Source organism: Salvelinus alpinus, chromosome 24 (genome assembly GCF_045679555.1).
Source record: "Salvelinus alpinus chromosome 24, SLU_Salpinus.1, whole genome shotgun sequence".
Lineage (NCBI taxonomy): Eukaryota > Metazoa > Chordata > Actinopteri > Salmoniformes > Salmonidae > Salvelinus > Salvelinus alpinus.
The window spans coordinates 9197634-9224994 of NC_092109.1; the positions used below are offsets into that span (position 1 = coordinate 9197634).

At 43.6% G+C, this 27361-nt stretch overlaps 1 protein-coding gene and 1 long non-coding RNA gene across 3 annotated transcripts; one reads left to right on the forward strand and one right to left on the reverse strand.

The window, feature by feature from the left end:
* On the forward strand, nucleotides 1-27361 carry LOC139552078 (protein CutA homolog). Of its 2 annotated transcripts, XM_071363477.1 has the most exons (7): nucleotides 1-126; nucleotides 276-459; nucleotides 3787-3935; nucleotides 12091-12150; nucleotides 26516-26561; nucleotides 26670-26719; nucleotides 26880-27361. In XM_071363477.1, exons 2-7 carry the CDS (start codon nucleotides 379-381, stop codon nucleotides 26980-26982), a joined length of 489 nt encoding a protein of 162 aa, XP_071219578.1. In that variant the 5' UTR covers nucleotides 1-126; nucleotides 276-378; the 3' UTR covers nucleotides 26983-27361. The 2 variants fall into 2 exon arrangements, with proteins under 2 accessions (XP_071219578.1, XP_071219577.1); XM_071363476.1 differs by having other exon boundaries at nucleotides 48-459.
* Nucleotides 15107-17860, reverse strand: LOC139552079 (uncharacterized). The gene is made up of 4 exons (XR_011670381.1): nucleotides 17731-17860; nucleotides 16856-17132; nucleotides 16672-16771; nucleotides 15107-16533 (listed from the first exon to the last, which is right to left on the reverse strand). It is a non-coding gene; the product is annotated as an uncharacterized lncRNA (long non-coding RNA).

A 27361-nucleotide genomic window follows, 5' to 3' on the forward strand; every position in this document is an offset into this window, starting at 1 on the left:
CGACCTAGGGCGAAACCGGTGTTTGGTTGGACGCTGTTGTATCAGGAAGTGTCAAACATCCAATGACAAGCGGATTCTTGTTGCCACTGCGCTGATCCACCGAAATGTGGTTTATCCAGCAGAAAAGTGAGTTAACTTTTGCAGATTTTGTACATTCAAAATAGACTATTATTCACAATAAATTATTCACGGACTATGAAGTGAGAACTGTATTGGTAGGTGAGGGTAAGCACATAGCTGCCTAGAAGTTAGCAGCCTACTTTCCCCTTCTCCAGGACAAATTGAGCGCACAAGGTGCCTCTGTTCTCGACCTCACTCTCTCCCGGACCTGACAGTTTGAATAACTCGGTCGGATTGACATTTGCTACTGGCAGTAAAATGGACTGGCTGTACCCACGATTTCACAAGGAGTCCCTAGCTCAAACTCTCTGTCGTTTGGGATTGTTCGTGATCTGTATGGTAAGTTCATTATTTTGTTGAATAAAATTATATAATGTATCCAGCAGGTGGCAAATTATTAACGCGTTGGATGCAGTTTTGTAGCAATAAGTAAAACAATTAGCTATATAAGATCAGTTAAATTATATGGGGCAACCCTCACCAAATAGGCCTAGTCAGATGTATTTAATTAGGCTACGTGAAATGCGTCTGTAGTATTATAAAAAATATTGGCGGATGTTTTGGACGGGGAGGGGGGCCACTTTAATATTGAGTGAAATGCCAATCATTCCATCTCATACCATGCCGCTTGCAATGAAGCAGGGACAGGAGCTGCAGAGAGAGAGAGAGAGAGAGGATTATAAATTGGCCACCATCTGTTCCAACTAACCATTCAGCTGTGGCAGTGCAATAATAAGAGGATAGTGGACAGAGAGAGTCACCAAGCTGTATCCCGGACACAGCATTCCAGCATTCTGAGAGAACAGTTATATTGATAATACCTTGCTTTGTTCACTACCAATGGATGATCGTCAGGGTCAGGGCCATGCCCTGAATCCTTTCACAACCTGTCCTGAAGTGACCTCAACTCAGAGATGTGATGTAGGCATATATGTGAAATATGTCCCTATAAACACTGATGCAGGGTTAGGTTTTGTTCAGCTCACTAATGGTTCAGATTAGGAGTTGCGATAGGGTACTGTATCTAATACTAGATCTGTGATTAAGGGCAACACGGTTCTCCCTTGGAGAAAAAGTTATTCTGAGTAAATAAATGTTAAATAAAAGAATATGTAAAAGTATTATGTTTGTTATGTCATCATCATTACTACCACCTCAAGGTGCACTGTAAAACATTTCCTGTCATTTTTAAAAGAAATTACAGGCAGTACAGTAGCCAGAAGGTTACTGTAAATGTACAGTAAATTACTGTAGGTTTACAGGACTTTTACTGTAACATAAATTTACAGCATATTAATGGAACACCTGACTACAGTAACATGCTGTATTTCTAGAATTTACAGTGCATTACTGGAAGCAGAGTGGTTAGTAAACTGTTTTAGATATACAGTGCAGGTAGCTAGTGCCAAGGACGGGCAGTATTTCTGTTACATGTATTTGAAATAGGTATTTCAATACTTCCAATACCTATTTTGTAATTTGTATGTCACTGGCCTAAAATACATTTTGGTCATTTAGCAGACACTCTTGTCCAGAGCAACACCCAGTCAGTGCTACCGTCATAGCAAGTAAAACAAATCTGTATCTGTTACTGGGAATGTTGTTTTAGTTAAGGATACATTGGTCTTCAAAATATCCAGTATTTGTAATAACATACCTTTTGGATGTATCTTTCCCATCTCTGGCTAGTGCAAAGTACGTTACTGTAATATTCACATTAACTTGCCACCAGCTTCCTGTAAGTAACTGTAAAATGCAGAGCAATGACTGACAGTACAAAACTGTGAAATGAGCCTACTATAATGTAAGAAAACAAATGCTACTGTAATCATGTTGGTATTTTACGGTAATCACATGGGATGAGTGCAAGCAGGCTGGCTGCTAGGTATTTGTATATTACAGCAAATTTATGAATAGTTGGTGTTTAATAGCTTTTAGAGGCCTAAACAAAGGCTTCCAAACTGGCAGTGATTACAGGGCAAAACAAATCAAAAGGACACTGCTTAACCTTCCTGCTGTGTTCTGGTCGAAATGAACCGATTTACAAGTTTTCCTCTCTGAAAAATGTAGTTTATTTAATCTGATTGTCATAAGGTTCCATGACTTTGTCCACACAGGGCATCTGAACACACCAAATATATTTTGATGCTTTTCATACGATTTTTGGTGTTTTATTTAACTTTTGTAATACAAAAATGACCGGTCGTTAGAAATGAACGGGTGAGACTACAATTAGTGTCTAAAATTGAGTTCAGGCACAAGCCCATTCATCAGATGGACACACTTCCTCTCCCAGACCCCCACATGCATGTGTGTTTGAGCACACACACACCTCACTCCCCTTCTTGGCTTCCATGGCAACCCCAACAGGAAACTTTCCCCAATAGAATCTTTCCCCCACGGGAACCACACCTGTTGGCATTCTCACAAACAATCGCAACATTGTTTCAATAATATAAATAACTTTTCTCGCAGCTCTGATATATGCAGCTTTTTTGAGGCCTTGCTCACAATTCATTCAGTGGCAGCACAATGACCAAACGATATACTGTATGTGAGGCTCTTGATCATATCTTTGATCATGACACTGGTGAGGAGGAGAGAGTCCTTGTTAAACTTTGACACAAAGTAGTCTGTGATAAATAGCACAATATGTTTCATCGGAGTATTTGTTAAAGTCAAAATAATCCATACATTATGCTTTTTCTACTGAAAAACGAGTTGTATGAGCTCAGGTCAATGAGGCCTACAGGCCATAAACAGCAAATAGAAGTTCAAAACTTGTAATGTTCACAATAACTTAAGTTGATAAAAAGATCTAACACAACATTAGGTGATAATAATAATAATAATATATGTATTATTATGGATTTATAATCAGCTATAATGGGGTGGTCATTGTGGACCGCGATCACAGAATTAATTAACATGACACAAACATAACAGGAGGGTTAATATTCAACCATTAGAGGTTTAAGACCCACTGTCACTCTGATCTTTACCCTATATACTGTACTTTAAATCAGTTCAATTGGTACAGCATTCTCACGAACGGGTGCAACAAATATAGCCACATAAAATGTGTTAATGAGCCAGCTATTCTTTCCTCTCAAACAACATTTTCCCACAATGCCCCATCATTTACGAAACACTGCAGGAAATGTATAGCAAAACAGTAATACAGTACTTTATTGTTAAATTGTATTGTAATACAATTACAGCAATTGCTAACAGTGAATATGTAATTGTATATTACAGTATACCAATTAATATTTACTGTTATATATCGCTTGCACTTAGCGAGAGGTAGAGGTAGAGGCCTTAACAAAAGTTTCTAAACTGGCACTTACTACAGAGCAAAATAGATCATTCTTGCTAATGGGTGCAACAAATATAGCCCCTTTCAAGGCAATCCTCAAAATATGATAATGAGCCTGAGATTATTTCGCCCCACAACATTTTCCCACAATGTACCATAATTCACAGTATGCTGCTGTAATTCTAAATCAGTGTAGCGGAACAGCACGGTACTGTAATTTAGAATTACAGTACCTCACAGTGAAATTTTGCTGTAAATTTACAGCAATTTGTTACTGTGTAGGTGACATCTTGCGATTGTATTAAAGTGAATTGTATTGTTGTTCTCCCTTCCGTCCTCTTCTCCAGGGAATGGTGTTGACCATGTCCATGTATCCCATGCTGAGGGCCCTGTGTGTCCAGCTCCATTCTACCTTCATGGGGAGCTACGTACCTGGACACCACTCTGTCCTCCTCATCAACTGCCCCAATGAACAGGCAGCCAAGGACATAGGCAGGTAGGCTACAGAACAGCCAGCCTGGTCTCATAGACTAGACATAATATAGTACATGTAAAAGCAGGTTACTCAAATTAGTATGATATGTTACGTTTGGTATGGTTACAAAAGACAGATAGTTACTTAAACTCTTTAACCTATCTCCGAAACTTAACCCTAACCCCTAGCCTAGCTAACGTTAGCAAGCTAGCTAACATTAGCACCGACATAGCATTCGTAACATTTCCTACGTTTTGCATATTCTTTACATATTGTACATTTTCAAATTCGTAACATATAATACAAATTGTAATTTGTAGCACATCTTACGAAATGGATGATGGACATCCACAAATGAATAAATACCATACCAATCGTAACATATCATACTAAACGTAGTTTCTCGGATTTAGATACAGAATTATACAAAATGCTCTGAGACTAGGTTGGGACAGCATACCATTACCGCACTGTAACAACAGAATACTACACTCCAGTGTTGTAGTACTCAAGACCAGTCTCGGTATAGAGCCCAGAGTTTTTCCTGGTGAGGACGCTTGGTCAGGAAAAACTCCTGGCCCTATTAATATCACCCATGTGATATATCTAACCACTAACTAGAATATATGCTAGGTAATTAGTATTTCCACAATGTGTCAGTTCTCTCCTATTTGTAGATGACTCATTAAAACAAAAAAAAAAAAGAATAAATTAATAAATAAATACTTATTTACAGCATTCCGGAATACTGAGTGATGTTACGTTCACTTCAGATATAAGCTCTTATTATTGCTTTCTCTTTCTGCATTTATAGGAAATAAGTGAGTAAGCTGTGAAAGCCATAAGCCAGTGGAGTACAACTGTGCGTGCAGCTTCCTCTCTCCCTGCGTCTGTGGTGCATGTAGATGAGCTATTCTCTGTTTACCGTGTGCCTGCCTGGAGAGAACACTGAGTAGCTTACAAACAAGCCACGATCTTCTGCCAAAAATGTAAATGTCCATCCTCCCTCCTGTCTTCACAGGTTAGAGCAGTCAAATCAAGTAAAAAAAAATTTATTATATTTGTCACATGCTTCGTCAAACAACAGGTGTAGGCTAACAGCGAAAAGCTTATTTACAAGCCCTTCTAACAATGCAGAGAGAAAAAAATTATAACACAAGGAATAAGTATACAATGAGTAAATATAACTTGGCTATTTACAGGGGTATGAGGTAATTGAGGTAGATATGACGTATACAGTGCCTTGCAAAAGTATTCATCCCCCTTGGCGTTTTTCCTATTTTGTTGCATTACAACCTGTAATTTAAATAGATTTTTATTTGGATTTCATGTAATGGACATACACAAAATATTCCACATTGGTGAAGTGAAAAAATATAAACGGAAAAGTGGTGCGTGCATATGTATTCATCCCCTTTGCTATGAAGCCCCTAAATAAGATCTGGTGCAACCAATTACCTTCAGAAGTCACATAATTAGTTAAATAAAATTCCACCTGTGTGCAATCTAAGTGTCACATGATCTGTCACATGATCTCAGTATATATACACCTGTTCTGAAAGGCCCCAGTGCCTGCAACACCACTAAACAAGGGGCACCACCAAGCAAGCGACACCATGAAGACCAAGGAGCTCTCCAAACAGGTCAGGGACAAAGTTGTGGAGAAGTACAGATCAGGGTTGGGTTATAAAAAAATATCAGAAACTTTGAATATCCCACGGAGCACCATTAAATCCATTATTAAAAAACTGAAAGAATATGGCACCACAACAAACCTGCCAAGAGAGGGCCGCCCAACAAAACTCACAGTCCAGGCAAGGAGTGCATTAATCAGAGGCAACAAAGAGACCAAAGATAAACCTGAAGGAGCTGCAAAGCTCCACAGAGGAGATTGGAGTATCTGTCCATAGGACCACTTTAAGCCGTACACTCCACAGAGCTGGGCTTTACGGAAGTGTGGCCAGAAAAAAATAAGCAAACATGTTTGATGTTCGCCAAAAGGCATGTGGGAGACTCCCCAAACATATGGAAGAAAGTACTCTGGTCAGATGAGACAAAAATGTAGTTTTTTGGCCATCAAGGAAAACACTATGTCTGGCACAAACTCAACACCCTTCATCACCCCGAGAACACCATCACAGGGACTGGGAAACAGGTCAGAAATGAAGGAATGATGGATGGCGCTAAATACAGGGAAATTCTTGAGGGAAACCTGTTTCAGTCTTCCAGAGATTTGAGACTGGGACGATCGTTCACCTTCCAGACAATGACCCTAAGCATACTGATAAAGCAACACTCGAGTGGTTTACGGGGAAACATTTAAATGTCTTGGAATGGCCTAGTCAAAGCCCAGACCTCAATCCAATTGAGAATCTGTGGTATGACTTAAAGATTGCTGTACGCCAGTGGAACCCATCCAACTTGAAGGAGCTGGAGAAGTTTTGCCTTGAAGAATGGGCAAACATCCCAGTGGCTAGATGTGCCAAGCTTATAGAGACATACCCCAAGAGACTTGCAGCTGTAATTGCTGTAAAAGGTGGCTCTACAAAGTATTGACTTTGGGGGGGTGAATAGTTATGCACGCTCAAGTTCAGTTTTTTTTTGTTATTTCTTTTTTGTTTCACAATAAATAAAATTGTTTCACAATAAAAATATTATATAATAAATATTTTGCACCTTCAAAGTGGTAGGCATGTTGTGTAAATCAAATGATAGAAACTCCCCAAAAATAATTTTAATTCCAAGTTGTAGAGCAATAAAATAGGAAAAATGCCAAGGTGGGTGAATACTTTCGCATGCCACTGTAGGTAAGGGTAAAGTGACTAGGCAACATGATAGATAATAAACAGTAGCAGCAGCACATGTGATGAGTCAAAAGAGTTAGTGCAAAAAGGGTTAATGCAGATAGTACGGGTATCTATTTGGTTAACTATTTAACTAACTATTTGGCAGTCTTATGGCTTGGGGGTAGAAGCTGTTCAGGGTCCTGTTGATTCCAGACTTGGTGCATCAGTACTGCTTGCCATGCGGTAGCAGAGAGAATAGTTTATGACTTGGGTAGCTGGAGTCTTTATCAATTTTTAGGGCCTTCCTCTGACACCACCTGGTATAGAGGATCTGGATGGCAGGGAGCTTGGCCCCAGTGATGTACTGGGCCATACGCACAACCCTTTGTAGCGCATTGCAGCCAGATGCCAAGCAGTTGCCATACCAAGTGCTGATGCAGCCAGTCAAGATGCCCTCAATGGTGAAGCTGTAGAACTTTTTGAGAATCTGAGAGCCCATGCCAAATCTTTTCAGGATCCTGAGGGGGAAGAGGCGTTGTCGTTCCTTCTTCATGACTGTGTTGGTGTGTGTGGTCCATGATAATTCCTTAGTTGATGCCAAGGAACTTGAAGCTCTTGACCTGCTCCACTGCAGCCCTGTCGATGTGGATGGAGGCATGCTCTGCCCTCCATTTCCTGTAGTCCACGATCAGCTACTTTGTCATACTGACATTGAGGGAGAGGTTGTTGTCCTGGCACCACACTGCCAGGTCACTGACCTCCTCCCTATAGGCTGTCTCAATGTTGTCGGTGATCAGGCCAACCACTGTCGTGTCGTTTGCAAACTTAATGATGGTGTTGGAGTTGTGCATGGCCACGCAGTCATGGGTGAACAGGGAGTACAGGATGGGACTAAACACGCACCCCTGAGGGATCCCCGTGTTGATGGTCAGTTTAGCGGATGTGTTGTTGCTTACTCTCACCACCTAGGTGTGGCCCGTCAGGAAGTTCAGGATCCAGTTGCAGATGGAAGTGTTCAGTCCCAGGGTCCTTAGCTTAGTGGTGAGCTTGGAAGGCACTATGGAGTTGTCCAGGTGGGAGAGGGCAGTGTGGAGCAGACCTGGGATAACTATAGTTTTAAATATGCTTTGTGGAAAGTAACTATTCCATAAAAAAATCTGCCGTTTCCATCTACAATAGTCATTTACAACATTAACAATGTCTACACTATATTTCTGATCAATTTGATGTTATTTCAATGGACAAAAAAATAGGCTTTTCTTTCAAAAACAAGGACAATTCTAAGTGACCCCAAAGTTTTGACAGGTAGTGTACATGTAAATGAATCAATAAATTCTAGTATGGTGACGTGAATAAGTATATTTCAAGCTAGAATCCAACAGCTGGAAATAATCCTGGAACCCCTACGGCTAGGGTGAATCCTGTCTCTGTTAAAAAGTGCTGGTTTCTCCCACAGCAAATCAAAGTTGTCACAAAAACAGACATTCCTGTTGATCAGGTACGTGTTAATCAGGCAATACTTGTTCAGGGCAATGAGTCGGCTGAAACGTTCCGAACCCCTTCGGTAGCACGGGAGGGGAACAGAGAGTATTATTATCTTCCCTGTGCTAGCGAGCATGTTTACAACATGTTTGTTGTCCTCCCTCAGATCGCCAAAAACGAAGGTTGTTCAACCTACTGTATGTGAGTGACGATGGCCTCAATGTTAGAGTAGTTGGCCAGAACCGTGGGCAGGAGGGAGTTGTCATGGACACATGCTCCTTGGTGACAGTGGACCTTGGTCGGTCCACAGATCATAGGCAGGCCAAAATCTCTCACCATCGAGCTGCCCACCATGATGGTGGTAGTGATGGAATCCGATGGGGAAGCATCCTGTTGAACTGTGGTTGCCGTGGCCGTGAGGGAGGTGCCACTGGGCGGCCGCCGGCTGTTGGTAAACACCCAGGATCCGTGCTTTTAATTGATGTCTCTCTCCTCCTTCCCCCTCCCGGGGCTGGTAGGTCCGGCATCAAGGGGGGCAAACCAGTTTGATAACTGGATTGAATCTTCTTGGATAGATGAAGGGTGCCCAGACTGCCTCCCCAATCTCTTACACCTTGTGAGTGTCCAGTCTGCCATGGGCCACGAAGTTGAGTTTAACGTCTGTCCGTTGGATTGGGACAGATGACGTCTGTTTCTATATGAGTATTATTTTCATTTCCATTCCCAGGTGTACAGTGGGGAGAACAAGTATTTGATACACTGCCGATTTTGCAGGTTTTCCTACTTACAAAGCATGTAGAGGTCTGTAATTTTTATCATAGGTACACTTCAACTGTGAGAGACGGAATCTAAAACAAAAATCCAGAAAATCACATTGTATGATTTTTAAATAATTAATTTGCATTTTATTGCATGACATAAGTATTTGATACATCAGAAAAGCAGAACTTAATATTTGGTACAGAAACCTTTGTTTGCAATTACAGAGATCATACGTTTCCTGTAGTTCTTGACTAGGTTTGCACACACTGCAGCAGGGATTTTGGCCCACTCCCCCCTACAGATCTTCTCCAGATCCTTCAGGTTTCGGGGCTGTCGCTGGGCAATACGGACTTTCAGCTCCCTCCAAAGATTTTCTATTGGGTTCAGGTCTGGAGACTGGCTAGGCCACTCCAGGACCTTGAGATGCTTCTTACGGAGCCACTCCTTAGTTGCCATGGCTGTGTGCTTCGTGTCGTTGTCATGCTGGAAGACCCAGCCACGACCCATCTTCAATGCTCTTACTGAGGGAAGGAGGTTGTTGGCCAAGATCTCGCGATACATGGCCCCATCCATCCTCCCCTCAATACGGTGCAGTCGTCCTGTCCCCTTTGCAGAAAAGCATCCCCAAAGAATGATGTTTCCACCTCCATGCTTCACGGTTGGGATGGTGTTCTTGGGGTTGTACTCATCCTTCTTCTTCCTCCAAACATGGCGAGTGGAGTTAGACCAAAAAGCTCTATTTTTGTCTCATCAGACCACATGACCTTCTCCCATTCCTCCTCTGGATCATCCAGATGGTCATTGGCAAACTTCAGACAGGCCTGGACATGCACTGGCTTAAGCAGGGGGACCTTGCGTGCGCTGCAGGATTTTAATCCATGACGGCGTAGTGTGTTACTAATGGTTTTCTTTGAGACTGTGGTCCCAGCTCTCTTCAGGTCATTGACCAGGTCCTGCCGTGTAGTTCTGGGCTGATCCCTCACCTTCCTCATGATCATTGATGCCCCACGAGGTGAAATCTTGCATGGAGCCCCAGACCGAGGGTGATTGACCGTCATCTTGAACTTCTTCCATTTTCTAATAATTGTGCCAACAGTTGTTTCCTTCTCACCAAGCTGCTTGCCTATTGTCCTGTAGCCCATCCCAGCCTTGTGCAGGTCTACAATTTTATCCCTGATGTCCTTACACAGCTCTCTGGTCTTGGCCATTGTGGAGAGGTTGGAATCTGTTTGATTGAGTGTGTGGACAGGTGTCTTTTATACAGGTAACGAGTTCAAACAGGTGCAGTTAATACAGGTAATGAGTGGAGAACAGGAGGGCTTCTTAAAGAAAAACTAACAGGTCTGTGAGAGCCGGAATTCTTACTGGTTGGTAGGTGATCAAATACTTATGTCATGCAATAAAATGCAAATTAATTATTTAAAAATCATACAATGTGATTTTCTGGATTTTTGTTTTAGATTCCGTCTCTCACAGTTGAAGTGTACCTATGATAAAAATTACAGACCTCTACATGCTTTGTAAGTAGGAAAACCTGCAAAATCGGCAGTGTATCAAATACTTGTTCTCCCCACTGTAGATAATCAAGTAAACCCAACCAACCAACCAATGATATTATCCACAGATAAGTATAAATACGTTTTGACACTATGCTGCACAGCAAATTCTCCACTGTTAAAATAAAACAAATGAACACTGACATATAGGCACCGGAACAGTTTTAAATTAATACACTGCTTAGTCTAAAGCCGTATTCAAATATTTCCCACCGTGCCTTGCCTTTCAGTTAAATTGTAGAGTTACCACCCATGACTGTATTTGTTAAGGACAGAGAAATGGTTGTGACATTCATCCATTTTCTGTCCAATGGATTTCACCAAGTAAGAATCAAAGTGAATAAAATACAAAATACTAATATTTCATAAGGCCTTATTTTGAGGATCTAGTTTTACCCTAATACAGGGACCTGAAACTCATGCACGTTTTCCGCCCAGTTCTGGTGTGGAGTGCAATAGGGATTGCATCATCTGTGGATCTGTTAGTGAGGTATGCGAATTGGAATGGGTCACGGATGCCTGGGATGATGGTGTTGATGTGGAGACATGAATAGGCTTTCAAAACATTTCATGCCTACAGATGTGAGTGCTATGAGGTAGTCATTTAGAGTGGTTACTTTGGCATTCTTGGGATGTTGGGATGTCCATGGCTTCTGGTTGAGATATGTACGTACTGTCACTGTGGGGACGACATCGTCGATGCACTTATTAAGGAAGCCGGTGACTGATGTGGTAAACTCCTCAATGTTTTTTGGATGAATCCCAGAACATATTGCAGACTGTGCGAAACAGTCCTGTAGATAGCATCCGCTTCATAGGATCACTTCCGTATTGAGCGCATCACTGGTACTTCTTGTTAGAGTGCGAGGGAGAACTTACGTTTCTGTGTGCGGAGTAAAGGTGATCTTGAGTTGTATCTCCTCTAGTTGCACAGGTGACATGCTGGTAAAACAAAAATAGGTAAGACAGATTTCAGTTTCGCAGTAGTATTGAGGATATGTTCTCAATTGTTTAAACTGTTCTGCCTGCAGCTATGGAACCCTAACCTGTTCACCGGACGTGCTACCTGTCCCAGACCTGATGTTTTCAACTCTCTAGAGACAGCAGGAGCGGTAGAGATACTCTTAATGATCAGCTATGAAAATCCAACTGACATTTACTCCTGAGGTGCTAACTTGCCGCACCCTCGACAACTACTGTGATTATTATTATTTGACCATGCTGGTCATTTATGAACATTTGAACATCTTGGCCATGTTCTGTTATAATCTCCACCCGGCACAGCCAGAAGAGGACTGGCCACCCCTCATAGCCTGGTTCCTCTCTAGGTTTCTTCCTAGGTTTTGGCCTTTCTAGGGAGTTTTTCCTAGCCACCGTGCTTCTACACCTGCATTGCTTGCTGTTTGGGGTTTTAGGCTGGGTTTCTGTACAGCACTTTGAGATATCCGCTGATGTAAGAAGGGCTATATAAATACATTTGATTTGATATTTTTTTTCAAAATTAGAAACAACACATCCTCAACATAACCAGATCATGTCCATAAGTGTTTTAATTGATGTCTCTCTCCTCCTTCCCCCTCTCGCCCACAGAGCCCTTATGGAGAGGAGGATGGCAGCATGCATCAATATTCTGCCCAGGACTTCTACGATGTAAGTACTGTCGGGCTAGCTGGCATGCATGCACTTCTTGAGTATGGGCACCCGTTGCTAAGGAAATCACTAGTGTGGTTACTTGACTGAATGTAAATGACTCACATTACCACAGGAGAGTGAGAAAGTTTCAATCTAAAGTGTGTAAGCCTGTAAATGCATTGGCCATGAATAAGAAAGTGTGTTCTGTTCTCATAGAGGCTTGTTAATGTTCTACCAGCTACTCAACAAGGTGCTACTGAATTTACACCTTCAGGAAACAGAACAGCAGTGACCTGCTACTAAAATAGTTAATTATCTATAAGTTGAATTCACAATGTCATTGAGCCACCAAAAGAAGGTCAGATAAGGACAGAGCGCAATGACTGGAAGTTTATTTTACCTTTATTTAACTCGGCAAGTCAGTTAAGAACAAATTCTTATTTTCAATGATGGCCTAGGAACAGTGGGTTAACTGCCTTGTTCAGGGGCAGAATGACAGATTTTTACCTTGTCAGCTCGGGGATTCGATCTTGCAACATTTCAGTTACAAGTCCAATGCTCTAACCACTAGGCTACCTGCTGGGTATCTCCTTTAACTCAGCCTTCAACTGATTGATACTATTTTAGTAGCAGGTCAAGCTGTTCTATTTCCTGAAAGTGTAACTTCAGTAACACCTCGTTGAGTAGCTGTTTAAACATTGACAAGCCTCTATGAGAACAGACCATACATTCTTATTCATGGCCTAAGATAAGAGAAAGATCAATGGAGTAAGATACAGCGACAGCCACCAGGCCAGAAACAAGTGCCAAACCCTCACATTAGCAGGCCATTGTGTGACTTGTGTCACTGTAGAGAAACTGTGGATATTGGCCAGCTGTCAATCAAAGTGGCTGTGTCTGTTACTGAAAGTCCTGCTTGACTTGAGACTCACTTTTTGTGCAACCATGAGTGAGAGTGTTTTATTCCAGTTCAACTAATGTGTTGTGTTATGGAATGACATTATCTATGACTATGGGCAAAGATGGTCTCTTGTGAAAGACTCACGTATGGCCTTGTGTCAGTCAGTGGTTCTCAATTCTCTCTTCCTGGACCCCCAGCTGTTCCAGATGTAGCTCACTTCATTCAACTTGTCAATTAACACAATAATAACATGTATGGAATTTTAATAATATAATATGGCTGACCAGAATAAAAAACATGTATGTTTCTTCAAAAGGATCTAAAAATAACCATTCAGATTGAGAAAGGTTCTTTATAGAACCTTTATCCATAAAGGTTCTATAAAGAACCATAAAAAAGGGGTCTATATAGCCCCACAAAAGGTAACCATAGTGGAACCCATTTTTGGTCCTTTTTAGAAAAAAAATGTATAGTTCTTTATAGCACCAAAAAGGGTTACTCTGTGGTTACAAGCAGGGCATAACATTTGCTTTATAGTCCAGGAAGATGGCAGCCACTCAGATTTTTTACAACCCAAAATATTTTTTCTCCCGCTAATATTACACCAACAAAACACCCCAAAATGTATTAGGACGCTTTGTACTGTTTCTAAAACAATAAATGTATTACTAGTAAGAAGTAATGTGCAATATTGTTTAATTTATTACAATTTTTGTGACCTAATTATTTCAACCAAAATATCACAGCTGAGACAAAAATGTTAATCTGCCAGTGTAATGGCGGAGGGTTACCGTGGTTGCACGACTAAAGACATATTTGTGCCTGTGAGATTGAGTTTAACAAGTAAAAACATTGTATTTTCTTCCCTAGCAGTTGAAACTCAAACATAGAAAAAAACTTAGCTTGTGAACAAAAACTTTTAAATAGCCAAGAAACACAAGGACAAAGTCTCACTTCAGTAGACTTTCACTTCAAGTAAATTAGACCAACTTTTATGCCTGTGCTCAGCATTTCTAAAAATGAATCTTTTACTCAGCTCTTCATGTGTGCACAGCCAGCAAGGCAGTGTTGCAGCGCGAGGTGGAATAGGCTAAATCGGATTCGTAGTTCTTTGACTTTGTGCGATTAATTAACCAGCTATGAAACAAAACGTCAGAAATACTTTGAAAGCATTTATTTTACTATTTGTGATAATACCTGACTATTTTTATTAACAAATGTGAGTGAAATGCTCGCACTGGGGAGCCCTGACCACCCGCTAATGTGGCTGGTGAAATTAACATCTGAAAGGCACTGCATGGTCATTCCGATCGCTGGATTGGCCATGCAGCATTTACAGTGATATGACTGACCGGCTCAAATCGGTTTTATGTAGCAAAATTTGAAAATGTATTTTTTTTTACATTGGTAAAAAGTAGAAACTCAGAGCTAGAAAATTGTATATCATACACTGCATTTTTGAGGAACAATGGGAAAGTAATTATTCTTTGAAATTTGATAAACTTGTAAACTCACTTTTGAGAAAAGGGCTCTCCTTTGTCTACACCCATTCAACATTGTTCACACTCTCTTAAGCCAGCCCCACCCATCTCTTTAAGGATTCACATGTGAGGTCATGTGCTAAACGGTGAGTAGTGTAGTAAAGATTAAGACTAAAAGTGGTATTAGCCTACAATAAGGAAAAATTTCAGGTAAACAGAAGGTGTCCAGATAAAAATATTTTAGAAATAATAGGTGACGCTAGCACAGATACACTAGTCTAAATTGATGGGTCATGTGAAATAAATGCTATAACCACCAGCTACATCCAGTGGTGGAAAAAAGTGCTAAATTGTCATACTTGAGTAAATGTAACAATATAAACTTTAAGTAAAATACTTGATTACAAGTATTTGGTTTAAAAAATAAAGTATCAAAAGTATAAATAATTTCAAATTCCTTATATTAAACCAGACAGACCAATTTTTTGTATTTACTGATAGCCAGGGGCACACTCTGTAACGACATTCTACGTCATCCTCCTCCTCAGACGAGGAGAGGAGAGAGGGATCAGATGACCAATGTGCAGCGAGGTATGTAGACATGAATGAATTTATTAGACACGACGAACACTGACACGAACTATACTTGAATATTTACAAAATAACAAACAAACAACGTAGACTAACCTGAACATGCAAACTACATATAACGAAGCACGCATGAACAGGAACGAACGAGACAGTACTGTGTGGTGCAAATAAACACAGACACAGCGACAACCACCCACAACAAACAATGTGAAACCACCTACCTTAATATGGTTCTCAATCAGAGGAGATGAAAACCACCTGCCTCTAATTGAGAACCATATCAGGTCACCCATTAACCAACATAGAAACACATAACATAGAAATGCCCACCCACACTCACGCCCTGACCGACTAACACATACAAAACAACAGAAAACAGGTCAGGAACGTGACACACTCCAACATAATTTACAAACGAAGCATTTGTGTTTAGTGTGTCTGCCAGATCAAACGCAGTAGGGATGACCAGGGATGTTCCTTTGATAAGTGTGTGAATTGGACAATTTCTGTCAAAATGTATGGAGTAAAAAGTACATTATTTATAATGTAGTGAAGTAAAAGTAAGTTGCCAAAAATTTAAATAGCAAAGTAATGTACAGATAAGTATTTTTTGGGTTAAGTAGTACTTTAAAGTATTTTTACCGAAGTACTTCACACCACTGCCCAAATGCCTTCACACCAGTACATTAGCATACTGTTAGATAAGCATTTATCACATAGTATTCCATACATAAGTTAAGGCCATGAAAACTGAGTGAGGTGCACATGTACAGTACATAAACAGATATATGGCGCATGCATTTGTGTGTTGGACACCTGATATGGTCACATGATATTGTTGTGGTATGTCACAGAATCTTGTTACGACCACACATATCAATATTAATTTTGCTTGCTAAGTGGATGGGTCTCTACAGAAGGTATAAACGGTACCGCCAAATGGTTACTTGCATAGTAACAATATCAGAAATAGTGTCAATATATATAAAATATTATATACAATATGTACACGAACAATATCAATAATGATAGTGATAGACAAGGTAGTTATAGGCATAAAATCAGAAGTAAAGTGGCTGAGCAGCAGGATAAAAAAAATATATATAGTAGCAGCAACGTATGGCGTGTGTGTAAGGCGAGAGTCATTTGAATAAAGCCACTGCAGATAGTGCTGATGACTGGTCCGTCCGAACCACGCATGAACAAGGGAATCTATATTCAGAGAGCCTGTTTCTGTCCTGCCCTTGACTTTGGTGCAGGGCATGTGATGTCCATAGCCTCTTCGACACAAAACTCCCTGATCTTCTCAGAAAGATACGTTTGTCTAGCTGTGTCCAGTCCAGGTGGTGCTTGTACAGGCAGACCATCTATGGGAGGAAGGATGACTGTCCCGACTGAGTCCAAACGCTCCTTGGCGACAACACCAGACTCCAGAGCATCGAAGATGTAAAACAGGAAATAACCCCCAAAAATTAGAAGACATTACAGCCTTGCACAACATCAATTCACCTCCCAAGTTTAGATAAGAAGAATAACCTCATACAATGCAATGAAAATGATATTCACCTGAAGTGCTGGTACTGCTTGATCTGTGGCAGTGGCCTGAAGTACGGAGTCAGGTGTCATTGCCAGCCATAGCTTTCCACCAGCACCGTCCTCCATCCAGCTATGGGATGTGAGATCAATAAAAGTAGTGCCAATCATGTTGGAGGTCAATTAAATAATCAAAACGTGTTTATGCTTTACATACCAAGTGTTGTCATCGATTCCTTGCAGAGATGCAACACTGCTGCTTTTGTCACATGGGATGGCAGCAGCTTTCCACCAAAGTGTTTGTGTCCTGGGTGGCGTCCTGGTAACACTGTTGCATTATCCTCTGTGTAGTTGTTGATGAAGTTCACCAGTCGCTGCAAGTCCTCATGCTTCAGGTGTAACCTGTGCTTGGGCCAACTCTCTTTTTGATGGGAGGCATTAGACCATTCTCCTTGTATGACTGGTGGAGGAGAGTCAGGCGTGTTCTACTGTTGCTGAAAGACAAATTCCAGATACAAATATTTTAACATTATACAATATATGCAAAATGGCATTCTGAGAACATCCCTACACACAGTTCATACACGTAATGTCAGCTGGCTAGCTAACAGCAAGCTTTAACTTGCAATACAAATCAATTTTCATAGCAAGCTAAAGTTAACCAAATAGGTTCAATGTTAGCTAGATAGATAGCTACCATTAGGCTATAACTAGCAATGCAAAATGTAATTCTGAGAAAACATCACTAACGTTACATTAGATATGAAAACAGTACGAAAATTTCATATCACAATTATAGTGACCAAAATTGATCACGGTTATCAGTATTATCGCAGTATTGTTAAAATGTGCTGGAAATGTTCAAAAAGTACTGACACACTGAAATCCGTTCACCAAGTTTTATATTGAAAACCAACAAATAAACTAGCAGTACTATGCACTTTTTGTGTGCATAAACATTAAAATAATAACATTAACATTAAAGATAGCACCATGTGGCCACGAGAGGTTAAAGTTTCCCCAGTGCAGGTTTAAATGAACACAACCTTAAGTAAGTAAGTCAAACAAACAAATTAAATGAGCAGCACTCACTTTGTAGTGAGGCACGGCAACCTTCGTCAGGCTCAGAAAGCCAGGCCTCGCAACAATTTGAAATGGCATCATGTCCTTTGCAATGTAATATGAAAGGGCTGCAGTGAGGTCTTGAGCATTTTTTTGTGATGTGGGTGCATAAGCAGCCTGCCTTTTAAATGCTTGCTCGAGTGTCTGTCACAACTGTAGATGGGGAGGGACCAGTAGGATCACTGGGTTTGCCTGCTGCACGCCCACTCTGTAAACAAGGGAATAGCAAATGTATTATTATTAGTGTTGTTACATCATAATTATTCTTCACTTACACACAGTCTATCTTCTGTGTTGCATTTGAGTATATGCAATGACCCCCTGGACAATTGACATAAATACAAATGAGTCTTGTGATAGTAATTATAATGAGCCCAACAATTGACATAAATACAGGAGTCTTGTATAGTGTTTCTCCTGTTGTGAACGCTGCGTGTAACACATCCGGTGTCAGGATAAACAAAAAGCAAGGTCTACTAACTTTCTTTAATTATGTTTAATTACCGCAAACAATGAATGGCAAATGCAATTTTCGTATATACGGGTTCCCTGTATCACCGCGCAGGATGAACAGGGAACTGGCAAGAAGTACGTAAACAGCTGTTCTTATACCGTGATGACGTAGTTTCAACGCGTCTGTTAGCCTATCACAGTAGAGGCTGGGCTTGGTTTAGACTTTGCCCCCCTTTGCTGGCCCTTTGTCCAAGCCCCTTGGCGCGTTCCTTTGTTCACATCTGGTTGCTGGGTAGATTGGATCCGTCTTGGGTCTGTCGATTCTACACTAAAACAGTTCCTAATATGGTATTGTCCAGTATTCTAACCTCCTGGTTGGTCTAGAGAGATGCACCCCTCCCCTCTCCAGACTGTCCACAACTTTTATGGCCTGTGTTGGTCAGTCCTTACACCTACACACCCACACCCCTCTGTATAGTTTGTGTATGTGTGTAACAAAACAATATTCCTCCTCAACCAATATGCTAACAGGCTATTATGCTTAAACATAAATCCTAACACTGTTGGAACACTTTTACAACCAATTCGACGTCTGCCGGATTTTAAATTAACAAAATATGTTGGTTGGGTGACTAAACTACATAATGTGTTATCGTATGCAATGGGTGAATAGAGTCTGCAGACACACGATGCATACAGCAGCAGAACAACGTGTAGTGTTTTTACAAGAGTAAATAACACTGAAAGCTTCAGTTTACATTATTGACAAGCTGTTAGCAAGTTAGACAGACAAACCTTGACATTTTTCCCCATTCCGAAGTCCCCACATCATGCATTGAGCTGAAAGTTAACTTACCTTGCATTCGCTATAAAGTAGTGGGTGGTGGTCACCAAGATGACTCAAAAGATTTTAAAATGTTTCCCCCTTTCGCATCAAATTTTCTTTTGCATGTTCTGCAGGCAGGGTGACGATCTTAGATTAAGTTTCCCTCAGCACTCTTATAAACCCCAAAATACGACCACACTTCAGATTTGGTCCTTTTAGAAGGCTGAAAAATCTCCCGAGCGCTGTCACTGCCTTCCGACATGTTTTCACACAAAACAACATAACCCAAGTTGCATGCTGCACCTGCGTCAGACTGTTGCTAACTTTGGTCGATGCTGGACAGTATTTACAGTGAGTTTTTCAAACCGTGGTAATCAAACACGGTTTTAATGACAATTAATATTTGAAGCGGTAATACTAATCGTCGGGAATTTTACAGGGGTTTATCGTGAAACCGGTAACCGTTTCATCCATACCGTAAAAATTATAAGCGGGAAATCGACTCTGCCGCACGAGCATGCTTTTGCGGCACAGTCGATAGCGCTCCAGACCACGGGCTCCTTGCTGTTTCATTACATTGGTGTCAGAAGTGATCGGACCATGCATCCACGACAGTGCGTGTGCTTGGCCGGTGAGCGCGTTCCTGTAAGACGTAGAGTCGCAAGCTAGCGCGAGGACGCGCTCTTTGAAAGGAGGGAGTAGTGTAACGACAAGCACCAAACCAGCGTGCGTGAGTGCAGAGTTGGATGGTGAGCCGTGCATTGCATGACGTGCAATTTTGTGCTGTTCCTGTAACAATTCCAGTGGTGGAAATAAGAGTCAGGTGCAGAGAGCAGGAATTTCTTCAACGAGTGGAATTTATTTCCTTACAGTAATCACCTAACAAACCGGTGACGCCACACTAAACACTGGGCGCGTAAAGAGAAATGTCCAAAGTCAATTGACTCACAAAAATCCACAAATACACACCACAAACACGAAACAGAAAAACAAGCCCGCACAAAAGGGAGCGGGCAAACTGGGTTTAAATAACCCCTAATCTAAACACACAACAGGTGAAACAAATTAGACCAACTAAACGGAAAACAGAAAAGGGGATCGGTGGCAGCTAGTAGACCGGAGACGACGACCGCCGAGCGCCGCCCGAACGGGAAGAGGCACCATCCTCGGCGGGACTCGTAACAGTACCCCCCTCCCGACGCGCGGCTCCCGCAGCGCGCCGACTCCGGCCTCGAGGACGACCCGGAGGGCGAGGAGCAGGGCGCTCCGGATGGAGGCGGTGAAAGTCCCTCAAAAGGGACGGATCCAAGATGTCCCCCACCGGTACCCAGCATCTCTCCTCCGGACCGTACCCCTCCCAGTCCACGAGGTACTGCAGGCCCCTCACCCGGCGTCTTGAGTCCAGAATGGCTCTTATCCTATACGCCGGGGACCCCTCGATGTCGAGAGGGGGAGGAGGGACCTCCGGTACCTCACCTTCCTGCAGGGGACCAGCTACCACCGGCCTGAGGAGAGACACATGAAACGAGGGGTTAATACGATAGTAAGAGGGAAGTTGTAACCTATAACACACCTCGTTTATCCTCCTCAGGACTTTAAATGGCCCCACACACTGCGGCCCCAGCTTCCGGCAGGGCAGGCGGAGGGGCAGGTTTCGGGCCGAGAGCCAGACCCTGTCCCCTGGTGCAAACACAGGGGCCTCACTGCGGTGGCGGTCAGCGCTCCTCTTCTGCCGTTCACTGGCCTGCTTGAGAGAGTCCTGGACCGCTCGCCAGGTCTCTCTAGAGCGCTGTACCCATTCCTCCACCGCAGGAGCTTCAGTCTGGCTCTGGTGCCACGGAGCCAGGACCGGCTGGTACCCCAGTACACACTCGAAAGGCGACATGTTCGTAGATGAGTGGCGGAGTGAGTTCTGGGCCAACTCCGCCCACGGGACGTACCTCGCCCATTCTCCTGGCCGGTCCTGGCAATACGACCTCAGAAACCTACCCACCTCCTGGTTCACTCTCTCCACCTGCCCATTACTTTCGGGGTGATACCCAGAGGTGAGGCTGACCGAGACCCCCAGACGCTCCATAAACGCCCTCCATACCCGGGACGTGAACTGGGGACCTCGATCAGATACGATATCCTCCGGCACCCCATAATGCCGGAAGACGTGGGTAAATAGAGCCTCCGCAGTCTGTAGGGCCGTAGGGAGACCAGGCAATGGGAGGAGACGACAGGACTTAGAGAACCGATCCACAACGACCAAAATGGTAGTGTTCCCCTGAGATGGAGGAAGATCCGTCAAAAAATCTACCGATAGATGAGACAATGGCCGTTGTGGAACCGGAAGGGGTTGTAACTTCCCCCTCGGTAGGTGCCTAGGAGCCTTACTCTGAGCGCATACCGAGCAGGAGGAGACATAGAGTCTCACGTCCTTAGCCAAGGTGGGCCACCAGTATTTCCCTCTAAGACCACGCACTGTCCTCTCCACCCCCGGATGACCCGAAGCAGGTATTGAGTGAGCCCACCGAATCAATCGATCACGAACACCAAGCGGTACGTACCTACGGCCAGTCGGACACTGGGACGGCGCAGGTTCTACCCTCAACGCCCGCTCGATGTCCGCGTCCACCTCCCATACCACCGGAGCCACCAGACAAGAGGCGGGAAGGATGGGAGTCGGATCGATGGGCCGGTCATCCGTGTCATAGAGACGAGACAGCGCGTCGGCCTTTGTGTTGAGGGAACCTGGTCGGTAAGAGATCGTAAATCTAAACCGAGTAAAGAACATGGCCCACCTCGCCTGACGCGGATTCAATCTCCTCGCCTCTCGGATATACTCCAGATTGCGATGGTCAGTCCAGATGAGAAAAGGGTACTTAGCCCCCTCAAGCCAGTGTCTCCACACCTTCAGGGCTTTTACCATAGCTAGTAACTCCCTGTCCCCCACATCATAGTTCCGCTCCGCCGGACCCAACTTCTTAGAAAAGAAAGCACAGGGACGGAGCTTCGGTGGCGTGCCTGAGCGCTGTGATAGCACGGCTCCAACACCAGCCTCGGACGCATCCACCTCCACTATGAACGCTAATGAAGGGTCCGGATGCGCCAACACGGGAGCCTCAGTGAAACGTGCCTTCAACCGGTTAAAAGCTCTCTCAGCCTCGGCCGTCCACTGTAGACGCACCGGCCCTCCCTTTAGCAGTGAGGTAATGGGTGCCGCCACTTGACCAAAACCCCGGATAAACCTCCGGTAGTAATTGGCAAACCCTAAAAACCGCTGCACCTCCTTTACCGTGGTTGGAGTCGGCCAATTACGCACGGCGTTAACGCGATCACTCTCCATCACCACCCCTGAGGTGGAAATGCGATAACCCAGGAAGGAAACGGCTTGTTTGGAGAACACACATTTCTCAGCCTTGACGTATAGGTCATGCTCCAGCAGCCTCCCAAGGACCCTGCGCACCAGGGAAACATGCACGGCGCGTGTAGCAGAATAGATCAGGATGTCATCAATATACACTACCACACCCTGCCCGTGCATGTCCCTGAGAATCTCATCTACAAAGGATTGGAAAACGGCTGGAGCATTCTTTAACCCATACGGCATGACGAGGTACTCATAGTGGCCTGATGTGGTACTAAACGCTGTTTTCCACTCGTCTCCCTCCCGAATACGCACCAGATTATACGCGCTCCTAAGATCCAGTTTTGTGAAAAACCGTGCTCCGTGGAATGATTCCACCGCCGTAGCGATGAGAGGTAGCGGATAACTAAATCCCACTGTGATTGAATTTAGACCTCGATAATCAATGCACGGACGCAGACCTCCCTCCTTTTTTCTCACAAAAAAGAAACTCGAGGAGACGGGTGACATGGAGGGCCGAATGAACCCCTGTCTCAGAGCTTCCGTGACATATGTCTCCATAGCCAACGTCTCCTCCTGTGACAAGGGGTACACATGACTCCTGGGAAGTGCAGCGTTCACCTGGAGGTTTATCACGCAATCCCACCGTCGATGAGGTGGTAATTTAGTCGCTTTCTTTTTACTAAAAGCGATAGCCAAATCGGCATATTCTGGGGGAATGCGCACAGTGGAAACCTGGTCTGGACTCTCCACCGAGGTGGCACCGATGGAAACTCCCACACACCTACCTGAACACTCCTCTGACCACCCCTGAAGAGCTCCCTGTCTCCAGGAAATGAGGGGATTGTGAATGGCTAGCCAAGGAACCCCCAACACCACTGGAAACCCAGGTGAATCAATAAGGTAGAAACTAATCTGCTCCCTATGATCCCCCTGTGTTACCATGTCCAGTGGAATCGTGGCCTCCCTGATCAGCCCTGACCCTAGCGGTCGGCTATCTAAGGAGTGCACAGGGAAAGGAGGGTCTATCTGCACCAACGGAATACCCAACTTACGGGCTAGACCGCGATCCATAAAACTCCCAGCTGCGCCTGAGTCTACGAGCGCCTTATGCTGGAGAGAAGGGAAAAACGCAGGGAAAAAAATAACCAAAAACATGTGACCGACAGGAAGCTCTGGGTGAGTCTTGTGCCTACTCACCTGGGGTGATCGAGGAGTATTCCGCCTGCCATCTCCACTCCCAGAGGCGCTCCTCCAACACCGGTCTGAAGTGTGTCCTCTCCTGCCACAATAGGTGCAAGAAAAGCCACCTCCTCTGGCCCCCCTAGATGCAGCCCCTCCCAACTCCATCGGGGTTGAAGCGGGAGGACTGGGAGGTGGAACTGACAGGACCCCCTCTGAACGCCCGCGGGCAGCTAGCAGGTTGTCCAGTCGTATAGACATGTCAATTAACTCATCGAGAGAGAGCGTAGTGTCTCGACAAGCTAGCTCCCGACGGACGTCCTCCCGAAGGCTACATCGATAATGGTCCATCAGGGCCCTGTCATTCCACCCCGCGCTAGCAGCCAAGGTCCGGAACTCCAAAGCGAAGTCTTGCGCACTCCTCGTCTCCTGTCTGAGGTGGAACAGTCGCTCACCCACCGCTCGGCCCTCCTGAGGGTGGTCAAATACGGCCCGAAAGCGGCGAGTGAACTCTGGGTAGTTGTCTCGAACCGAGTCTGGGCCGTTCCAGACCGCATTAGCCCATTCCAGGGCTCTACCCGTCAGACAGGAGATGAGGAGGCTAACACTCTCCTCTCCAGAGGGAGTCGGACGAACAGTGGCCAAGTAGAGCTCCAACTGGAGCAAAAACCCCTGGCACCCAGCCACCGCTCCATCGTACTCCCTTGGGAGCGCAAGACGCAATGCGCCCGAACCTGATGCTGCCGTTGATGGAGAAGGTTGCGCCGTCTGGGAAGGAGCTGGGGTTGTAGTCGGGATACCACTCCTCTCCCATCGTTCCATCCTCTCCATCATCATGTCCATTGCCGTCCCTATCCGATGGAGAACGGTGGTGTGATGATGGACACGCTCCTCAATCGATGGGAGAGGGGTGGTTGCTGCCTCTGCTGACTCCATATTTCAGGTGCGGGCTTCTGTAACAATTCCAGTGGTGGAAATAAGAGTCAGGTGCAGAGAGCAGGAATTTCTTCAACGAGTGGAATTTATTTCCTTACAGTAATCACCTAACAAACCGGTGACGCCACACTAAACACTGGGCGCGTAAAGAGAAATGTCCAAAGTCAATTGACTCACAAAAATCCACAAATACACACCACAAACACGAAACAGAAAAACAAGCCCGCACAAAAGGGAGCGGGCAAACTGGGTTTAAATAACCCCTAATCTAAACACACAACAGGTGAAACAAATTAGACCAACTAAACGGAAAACAGAAAAGGGGATCGGTGGCAGCTAGTAGACCGGAGACGACGACCGCCGAGCGCCGCCCGAACGGGAAGAGGCACCATCCTCGGCGGGACTCGTAACAGTTCCTATCAGAATAAAGAGCTGTTTCATTACAATACGTTACACACACTTCATACACGTAAGTTAATGTTAGCTAGCAAGCCAGGTATCTAACCACCGCTAACGTTAAGCTAGTTTAGACATGTACTGTTACCGTTAGCTAGCAATAAAATAAAATAAACTTGAATCCCAATCCATAAAGTAATGTTACTAGCAATACAAACCGATTGTCATAGCTAGCTAAAGTTAACCAAATAGGTTCAATGTTAGCTAGCTAACATTAGGCTATAACTAGCCATGCAAAATGGCATTCTGAGAAAACATCACTAACGCTACCCACACTTCATACACGTAAATGAATCTACAATGTCTTCTTCAATGAAAATGTTTTTACCTAAATCAGGGAATGTTTTACCTACATTTCTCATCTGATTCATTTTCATAATCAGAGTCAGCATGCCACGATCGTCCTCCAGAAATTAGTCCAAAACTTTTTCCCACTGACCTTTGTTGATAGTGCCTGATAAATTCAGGGCAGCAATGTTATTGAGAGCAGAAGCAACATATTTGCAGTTATCCATGGCTAACGTTATATATTTCAAAAAAACTGCAGTAGAAAGGATTATCTACACATAACACCAGCTAATTTTATACACACAAGATGCTACGCCGCAGATCAATCTGAAACTAATTTCTCTGCATGTCCAACCCACTCATTATCTCAGCCAATCATGGCTAGTGGGAAGGTTCCTGACTTTTTCTTTGGCTAAACCCACTGGGCTTGTAATTTAACAACTTTATTCATATTTACAGATGACATAAAAGTTGGTTATCAAGAAGGCAATTCTGCCAAAAACCGGATTTTGATAAAAACATATTTTTTACGTCCAAACGTCTCTCCTGTGAAGTCATGACTTGCGACATACCTAGTTTCCTGAATCGGGTCACATATGTCCACTGCTGAAGTCAGTTCATTCATATTTCTTGCGCTTTGCAGCGCAGAGCTGTTGTGAATGAAGTTGTCAAGGAAGTGAGTTTGTGTTTATGCAGGATCTCCTACCCCAACTACCGTCAACCAATCATGTCAATGCGGAGCTATACGGAGCCCTCCGCATTGTTACAAAATATGAGAGGTGCATGGCGATGCGGTACACAGCTCATTTTGGCCTTTGTGTGCCTCTGGAGGCTCTGCATTTGCGTCACACCATCCATATAGCGCCTCCAACCACATTTTCGGATCAAGCATGAATTGGCTTTTACCTGCCAATGTCAAAATCTACCTGCATTTGGCAGGTGGTGGGTGTTAATTTCTAGGTCCTGGTTACAAGCCAAAGAAACTCTATCTGGTACTATTTAGAACCATTATATTTGAGTGTGTATTCTTTTATATTTTTGATTTAACCTTTATTTAACTAGGCAAGTCATTTAAGAACAAATTCTTATTTACAATGACGGCTAAACCCGGACGACGCTGGGCCAATTGTGTGCCGCCCTATGGGACTCCTAATCACGGCCGGATGTGATACAGCCTGTCACACTACACAGAAGTATACTTTTCACTGTGTGTGTACAGTTTCCTACTGTATGTCCCAAAGGTTTTTTGTATTGTCCCATAGGTATTACTGGAAAGGAGAGATTCAAGATGCGACGGAAATTCTGATGGTAAGGTTATTTGGCAGAGCTTTTAAGTCTCTGGCCAGTCATTCAAAATTACGCTATGAGTTGAAGCCAACTTTCCAGAGTGATAACAGGGACTTATCTGCATTGTAGTTTGTGAAGACGAGGACCTCGCAGATCCAGAGGGTCACAGACTTTGTCAAGTAAGTTACATTTGGTTCCTTTAGAAATCATCCCAAGCAGTTACATGTCAGGTAAAGCCAAAGCATTTATGGGTCCAGGGCAACAGTACTTCAGGTCTCAGGAAGGCAGTAGGGATGCTAATTTGCCTAATGTCTATGTTGTTCCTTCCCTCCACCCCAGGTCTGTCCATCCCTATGAGACTCCAGAGGTGCTGAGTTTTCCAGTTGAGGACGGGAGCCTGCCATATATGAAATGGATGGACGAGGCCGTTCCTGACGACTGACGAATCATGGAGCATAATTTCTTATTGGATGTGAATCTCCAATCGGTTAATTAACAGGAGAGTTAGGCCACAGGGATTGGCTGGGAACCAGGAAGCTTTGGATTCGATCGAGGGGTCCAAAGTTTAACTCATGCTTTTGAACTCTCAATCCACAGATGATAACTGTTTGTTTAGCTCCCACCAGAGGGGCATATAGTGCCTTGCAAAAGTTTTCATCCCCCTTGGCTTTTTTCCTATTTTGTTGCATTACAACCTGTAATTTAAACAGATTTTTATTTGGATTTCATGTAATGGACATACACAAAATAGTCCAAATTGGTGAAGTGAAATGAAAAAAATAACTTGTTTTAAAAAATTAAATAATAATAAAAATGTAAAA

Excerpts from the sequence above, each read along its gene's own strand:
- LOC139552078 (XM_071363477.1), top strand. The coding sequence starts at position 379 with ATGGACTGGCTGTACCCACGATTTCACAAGGAGTCCCTAGCTCAAACT. Across the intron at positions 460-3,786 it reads GATTGTTCGTGATCTGTATG|GGAATGGTGTTGACCATGTC; the intron begins GTAAGTTCATTA and ends CCTCTTCTCCAG. Across the intron at positions 12,151-26,515 it reads CTGCCCAGGACTTCTACGAT|GTATTACTGGAAAGGAGAGA; the intron begins GTAAGTACTGTC and ends ATTGTCCCATAG.